This window comes from Balaenoptera musculus, chromosome 15, assembly GCF_009873245.2.
Source record: "Balaenoptera musculus isolate JJ_BM4_2016_0621 chromosome 15, mBalMus1.pri.v3, whole genome shotgun sequence".
NCBI lineage: Eukaryota > Metazoa > Chordata > Mammalia > Artiodactyla > Balaenopteridae > Balaenoptera > Balaenoptera musculus.
The window spans coordinates 78,934,436-78,942,164 of record NC_045799.1 but is presented as its reverse complement, the minus strand read 5'-3'; the positions used below and the strand labels follow the sequence as shown (position 1 = coordinate 78,942,164).

General features: G+C 62.0%; 1 protein-coding gene across 1 annotated transcript; it reads left to right on the top strand.

Annotated features, from left to right (window-relative positions):
• Positions 1–4,407: 4,407 nt before the first annotated feature.
• Positions 4,408–6,608, top strand: FZD9 (frizzled class receptor 9). The gene has a single exon (XM_036826125.1). It carries the CDS (start codon positions 4,625–4,627, stop codon positions 6,395–6,397), a length of 1,773 nt encoding a protein of 590 aa, XP_036682020.1. The 5' UTR covers positions 4,408–4,624; the 3' UTR covers positions 6,398–6,608.
• Positions 6,609–7,729: the final 1,121 nt, after the last annotated feature.

Sequence of the window (7,729 nt, the reverse complement as noted above, 5' to 3'; positions counted from 1 at the left end):
CAGCCACCCCCGCCCAGGAGCAGGCGTGTCAGTGTGATACCCCTTGAGTCCTTCATCACCCCCGGCAGCCCCTCCTGAGGGCTGTCCCAGGCGCCTGGAGGAGGTGCAGCACGACCCTCCTCCTGGTTCCTGCTTACTCACGCGGACACCTCTGTCCCCCAGGGTCTAATCAGTACCCCTCCCCCAACCTCAGGCCCCACTTGCATGCAGCCTCTTCCAGAAGGATCTACGGCCACCTCCTCATTATGACGTTCTTTCATTCAACAAACATTTATGGGAGCCTACTCCAGGCTAGGCACCAAGACACCCAGGAGCACAGCCCGGCCCCTGACCTCCAGAAACTCCCAGGCTTATGGGGAGACAGGCGCAGTCGTGGTGGCTGCAGGGCACAGAGGCAGGCACCAGGGCCATCGGGCAGGGTGTCATCCTGGAGGAGGCAATACTAGGGTCAAGCTGCAGAAAGGTCAGCATGTGTCCTGTGGGGTGAGTGGTGGCTGCGGTCAGGGAGGACGTGGTAAGAAGGGAAGACCGGAGCGCTGGGGTTGGGGGACACGGGTCAGGAGGGTGTTCCTTCCCACTTGTGTAGGGCAGCTCATTGGCCCACAGCCAAGGGCCCCCAGGAAGGGAGTCTTCTCCCACCCCCTGCCCCGGGAGGAGGAGTTGGGAGGGGTTCCATTCCCACCTCGCCCAACTCTGGCCCTTCTACCCAGTGAGCAGGAGTGGGGGTGGGCATTGATGGCAATCTCCCTCCTCCCGGTCCCCTCCGGTCCTCCTCCTAGTCTCCTTTTCAGTGAGTGCCTGGCGTATTGTTCCGCCTTTGTAAAGAGGCAGATCGAGTGACAAAGCAGGGTGGGTGGGCAGGCAGCCCAAGAGGCCTCTTCTCTCCCAGGCAGCATCTGCATGGGGGAGGGGCTGTTCTTCACCCCCCACCTCTGGCTTCCAGGAGCAGCTGTTGTCATGGTGACAAGCCTGGCATCCCATGGCTCCTGGGGCATCCTCCCCACTGTGGCTGCCGGAGGAAGGGCCCCCGGACTCCTCTCCACCCTGGTTGGGGGCGGGGGCACAAAAAAACCTGGCTCCCTGGACGGTCCTAGCAGGGGGAAGCCTCCAGCCTTCTGTGCCTCCCAATCCGGCTGCCTGCACAGGGGCAGCTCCAGAGCCCCCGCCTCCTACAGACACTGTGATGTGGTGGGCTCAGGCCATGCACCTCTGTCATCCATGCGTCTCTGCCTCCTTGGGGCAAGATACAGAGAGAAATAAAATGTCCCCTGGGTCCTTGAGCAGCTGCTGGCATTGGGGCAGAGGGAGGAGATGGATGGAAGGCTAACAGTACATGAGTGTACAAGTGGGGGACAGTGGGTGGGCAAGGACTCTGGGCCCACAGAGCAGAGCCTCCAGCCCCATCCAGGAGAGCTGGGGGGCTACCCCTAGGAGGCTGGTGTGCCCAACAGAGCAGAAGAGAAGGGCCTTCTGGGCTGGGGAGATTGGAGGCATGGCATGGCATGGGTTTCCAAGGAGTTGGTCGTGGCAGGAAAGGAAGAGGCGGATGGGGGCTACGCCTGGAAGGGCTTCTGCTGCCGTCCCCAGGAGCATGACCTTCACCCTGGGCAACGGGAAGCTGCCACTGGCATTTCAGGAACCTCCTTGACTAGGTGGTCGAAGCCAGGTCCTTTTTTCAAAGTTACCCTATTTCTGTGCTTCCTCTTTGGGAAGTTCAGGAGCTTGCCGCTGCGGCTCTCCCGGCTCAGGTGGGCCGAGTTTGTATTTCTTGCAGGGCACAGGGCTGGCTGCATCTCCATGGAGTCCCAGTCTCTTGGGTCGTCTTGGAGAGCGAGAGGCTGGGTCCTCTCCCTTCCCTGATCCAGCACAGCTCTAAGAGGAGGTGAGCACTAATTACAGCTGCTGCCCCGACTCCTTGCTGTGCCTCCACCACATGCCACGCTCTACAGCAGAGCAGTGTTGGCCGAGCAGGGCCAGCTGGGCAGGTGCCCTTGCTCTGGTGGTGACAGGCAGCCTCATGCAGTAGAAGAGCCTGAATGCCATCCCTGACCCTTGTGAGGTGTGTAATCCCAGGCAAATATCTTGAGTTTTCTTTTTTTTTTTTTTAATTTTATTTATTTTATTTATTTATTTTTGGCTGAGTTGGGTCTTTGTTGCTGCACACGGGCTTTCTCTAGCTGTGGTGAGCGGGGGCTACTCTTCGTTGCGGTGCACAGGCTTCTCATTGCGGTGGCTTCTCTTGTTGCAGAGCACGGGCTCTAGGCATGCGGGCTTCAGTAGTTATGGCACGTGGGCTCAGAAGTTGTGGCGCACAGGCTTAGTTGCTCTGCAGCATGTGGGATCTTCCCAGACCAGGGCTCGAACTCGTGTCCCCTGCATTGGCAGGCGGATTCTTAACCACTGTGCCACCAAGGAAGCCCCTCTTGAGTTTTCTGAGCCTCAATTTCTCATCTGTAAAATGGGCACAGAATTCCTTGCAGGGCTGTTATGAGAGTTTAAAAAGTCACTGTGTAGGGCTTCTCTGGTGGCGCCATGGTTAAGAATCTGCCTGCCAGTGCAGGGGACAAGGGTTCGAGCCCTGGTCCGGGAAGATCCCACATGCTGCGGAGCAACTAAGCCCATGCGCCACAACTACTGAGCCTGCGCTCCAGAGCCCACGAGCCACAACTCCTGAAGCCCGCGTGCCTAGAGCCCGTGCTCTGCAACAAGAGAAGCCACCGCAATGAGAAGCCTGTGCACCGCAACGAAGAGTAGCCCCCGCTCACCACAGCTAGAGAAAGCCCGTGTGCAGCAACAAAGACCCAACTCAGCCAAAAATAAAAAAAAAATAATAAAAAGTCACTGTGTAAAATGCCTGGCCCAGGGCCCACTTGGCTCACCGTGGGTCCTTGACCAGTTTCCGAGGCCCCCTGCAGTGCAGGTCACTCCCTCAGTCCTTCATCTGCTTGGCACCCCTGAGCAGCTGCTAGGGCTGGACCTATGCCGAGCGCTCACGCGGAAGCTGAGTCTGAGTCTTCCAGGTACCTCTAGGCCAAGGGGGTGAGGGCAGACGGGGGTGGGCCATGGAGGAGGGAGGCAGTGTCTCAGGGAGCTTCAGACCAGAGCAAGGCCCTTTGGGTGGCGTGCTGGATGGCACTCGGGTTTCACCCACAAAGCTACCCGGGAACCATGGTGGGAACCTGGCTGGGCAGAGGCGGGAGGGCGGAGGGCCTTTGGGACTCCAGGCGGCCCCGGGCAACCTCAGCCTCTCAGAAACACCTTCCCAACCTGAGGGTGGATGAGTGGGGTGGTGTTGGCAGCTCAGGGGTCGCAGTCTCAGACCTCACTCACTTATTGTCACCGGTCACAACGAGGCCAAGTCATATTCCTAGGACTGTCTTGATTCGTTCCATCTGTACAAGGGGAAAGGCAGTCCTCCCCGCTCCCCGCGGTTTCGCTGCTGCCGGTGGAAGCAGAGTGAGTAAGCTGGTTATCTTCCTGACAGCTATCTGGCTTAGGTGAGGAGGGTATGAAGTGAATTAAAATATTCCACAGGTGTCACTGTACGCGGTCCCCTGCTCTGCTGTCTGGGGGGCCTGGCGGGGGCGGGAAGGGGGTGGTGGACGTGGTTCAGGCAGAGAGCGGCAGGCTCTCTGGGCCGAGAGGAATTCACAGGGGAAAACCTGTACCAAGGGAGCGCAGAGGACAGGAGGGGAGGGGGCAGAGGGAGACGGGGTCCTCCAGCTCTGTGTGAAGCAGTTTTCAAGCGGTCCCGAGGCGTCAAGGGGCACCCTAGACAGCAGAACCTCCCGCGGATAGGGTGACACCTCCCCCGAGGCCCACCTGGGAAGGGGAGAAGGTACCATTCCTGGACTGCGGAGAGAGACAATGAGGTCAAGTGCGCAGTGTGACGGGTAAGTAGCACGTGAGCAACAAATGAATTGTTCATTTCTACAGGATTATCTGCCGGTTTTACAGAAAAGGAAACAGAGCGAAGAGCCCAAAGCCACATACAACTAGTGAAGAAGCAGAGGCTGCACTTGAACTGTCCCAGAGTACACGGTCGAGGCGTCCCACGCGTAAAAGCCTTAGAAATCGTCCTGCCTGGGGTAAAAAGAGGTGATGCGGTACGGTGGCAGGGAAATCCTCCGGCTGACTGTCTTGTCGCGGGGAGAGGTTGGGCAGCAACCCACTCAGAAGGGGAAGAACCGAGTGTGAGCGGGCAGACGAGGTCGCTTGTACACCCCGCCCCGCCAGACTGCGCTCGGGTTGGTGCCTCCCCGCGCAGCTGCGAGATGCGGCGCCTTTAAAGCCCGGCTGGGGGCGTGCCCTGCGCGCTGATGGCACGCCCCTGGGCGTGTCCGCCCGGCGCCCCGCCCCGAGGCTTGTAGCCGCGGCCCCGGGAGGCGGGGCACGCTCTGGCTCGGCGGCCGTTCGAGTGGCGGCGGTTCGGCAGCTCGGCGCCTCCTTTCCCTCCGGCGGCTTCCCCGCTCGCTGCCCAGGGCGCCCGGCCGCGCCCTGACACACGCGGCCAGCTCGGCTATGGCCCGCGCCCCGCGACGTGGCGGGCGGGCACGGGGGCGCCGGACGGCGCGGCCAGAGTGAGGCGAGGCCGCCCTCCCGCCCTCGGCTGGGGCCGCCCGGGATGGCCGTGCCGCCGCTCCGCCGGGCGCTGCTGCTGTGGCAGCTGCTGGCGGCGGGCGGCGCGGCTCTGGAGATCGGCCGCTTCGACCCGGAGCGCGGGCGCGGGCCGGCGCCGTGCCAGGCGGTGGAGATCCCCATGTGCCGCGGCATCGGCTACAACCTGACCCGCATGCCCAACCTGCTGGGCCACACGTCGCAGGGCGAGGCGGCCGCCGAGCTGGCCGAGTTCGCGCCTCTCGTGCAGTACGGCTGCCACAGCCACCTGCGCTTCTTCCTGTGCTCGCTCTACGCGCCCATGTGCACCGACCAGGTCTCGACGCCCATCCCCGCCTGCCGGCCCATGTGCGAGCAGGCGCGCCTGCGCTGCGCGCCCATCATGGAGCAGTTCAACTTCGGCTGGCCGGACTCGCTGGACTGCGCGCGGCTGCCCACGCGCAACGACCCGCACGCGCTCTGCATGGAGGCGCCCGAGAACGCCACGGCCGGCCCCGCCGAGCCCCACAAGGGGCTGGGCATGCTGCCCGTGGCGCCGCGGCCCGCGCGGCCCCCCGGCGACGCCGCCCTAGGCGCCGCCGGCGGCACCTGCGAGAACCCCGAGAAGTTCCAGTACGTGGAGAAGAGCCGCTCGTGCGCGCCGCGCTGCGGGCCGGGCGTCGAGGTGTTCTGGTCGCGGCGCGACAAGGACTTCGCGCTCGTCTGGATGGCCGTGTGGTCGGCGCTGTGCTTCTTCTCCACCGCCTTTACCGTGCTCACCTTCTTGCTGGAACCTCACCGCTTCCAGTACCCGGAGCGCCCCATCATCTTCCTTTCCATGTGCTACAACGTCTACTCGCTAGCCTTCCTCATCCGGGCTGTGGCTGGGGCCCAGAGCGTGGCTTGCGACCAGGAGGCGGGTGCGCTCTACGTGATCCAGGAGGGCCTGGAGAACACGGGCTGCACCCTCGTCTTCCTGCTGCTCTACTACTTCGGCATGGCCAGCTCGCTGTGGTGGGTGGTGCTGACCCTCACCTGGTTCCTGGCGGCTGGCAAGAAGTGGGGCCACGAGGCCATCGAGGCCCACGGCAGCTACTTCCACATGGCGGCCTGGGGGCTGCCGGCTCTCAAGACCATCGTTATCCTGACTCTGCGCAAGGTGGCAGGGGATGAGCTGACTGGGCTCTGTTACGTGGCCAGCATGGATGCCGGGGCGCTCACGGGCTTCGTGCTGGTACCCCTCTCCTGCTACCTGGTGCTGGGCACGAGCTTCCTCCTGACCGGCTTTGTGGCCCTCTTCCACATCCGCAAGATCATGAAGACAGGGGGCACCAACACAGAGAAGCTGGAGAAGCTCATGGTCAAGATTGGAGTCTTCTCCATCCTCTACACTGTGCCCGCCACCTGCGTCATTGTGTGCTACGTCTATGAACGCCTCAACATGGACTTCTGGCGCTTGCGGGCCACAGAGCAGCCCTGCTCGGCAGCCACCACACCCGGTGGCTGGAGGGACTGCTCGCTGCAAGGGGGCTCAGTGCCCACCGTGGCTGTCTTTATGCTCAAAATCTTCATGTCGCTGGTGGTGGGCATCACCAGCGGCGTCTGGGTATGGAGCTCCAAGACTTTCCAGACCTGGCAGAGCCTGTGCCACCGCAAGATGGCAGCTGGCCGGGCGCGGGCAAAGACCTGCCGGGCCCCCGGGGGCTATGGCCGTGGCACCCACTGCCACTACAAGGCCCCTACCGTGGTCTTGCACATGACTAAGACGGATCCTTCTCTGGAGAACCCCACACACCTCTAGGGACACAGGCCTGCGTGGGGCGGCTGTTGCCCCCTCCTAGCCCCCCTCCGGAGGAGACAGCTGACTAGCAGCTGCCCAGCTGTCAAGGTCAGGCAAGTGAGTGCGAGGGGCCGAGGACCAGGGCGGGGAGACTCTCCTTCAACCCTCACGTGTCAGGACCCAGTGAGGCTCACTCCCCTGTCACCTAGTGCAAGGGGGTGGGCCTGGCTGAGTCCCCCGCAGGGCCCTGGGGGTGGGGGCATGTGGAGATGGGGAGGGGTAGAAGGGGGTGTGGTCCAGCAGAGTTTATTTAATGATGTAATTTATTGTTGAGTTTCTCTGGAAGCTGTGACTAGAATAAACCCCCGTGTGGCACCGCTGAGTCTTCTCTGGACTGGGAAGGGGGAAGGTAGGAGGGTGAGGGCCCTGCAGGAGTCTCCCTTGTGAGCAGAGCTGGTGGTGAGTTCTGGGCTCATCCCCTGACCCCGTTTTCTGGCTCTCCATCAATGGGGAGGACATCCTGCTGTGAAACAGCTGTGTTTTGCAGGAGTCCCAGATTCTTCTCCTCTTTGCTCCTTTTGGCAACCTGCTTGCCTCTCTGAGCCCTGGGTTCCTGTTTCCCAAAGTGAGACTGGGATGCCTGCTGGGATACTCAGGGAATCCCCTGGGATGACACTGTCCCCGCCCTCTGGCCGGGGGGAGTCTAGCCTGTTTGGGGGCTGTGGGTAAGACTCTGCTTTCCTCATTTTGTATAAAAAATGAGGGCATCAGCCTATCTCAAAGTTTTCCTTGGAGGCTCAGGATCTGTTCCCACTGTCTTTCTGGCCCATCCTGCTGTCCCCTCTCTGGGGCCTGAGGGCCAAGGCCCAGCTGACTGTCCTCATTGCCTCTGAAGATTGCTGATGTGATGTGGCCACTTCACTCCTTGGGGCCCTAGTCAGGGCACACCACCCTCTCGTCCCTCTGGGTGGAGATGGGGCTGGACTGTTATATGGGCATCTTGGTAGCAAACACAGGCATAGAGACAGCCCTTGAAGATAGTGGAGATTGGGTCCCTAGCTCCTAAAGGGCTGCGGAAAGGTTTGAGGTGTGAGCACAGCAGTGAGAAACGGGGCAGGTGCTGGGGCATGCACATGGCTCCCCTGAGGCAGCTCCCACATTCGTGTGCCGGGATAGGAAAAGGTACTGCGCCTATCTGTGTGCCGGGGAGGCCCTGGGGCTGCCAGGACCTGCGCCACCTCCGTGTGTGGCCGTCCCGGAGACCCTGTCAGCGTGGAGTCAGACCTCAGCGTCCTATCTTAGCCTCTGCTTTGGCCACTGTGACTCCAGCCAGGTGAGGGTCTTGGTTCCTGT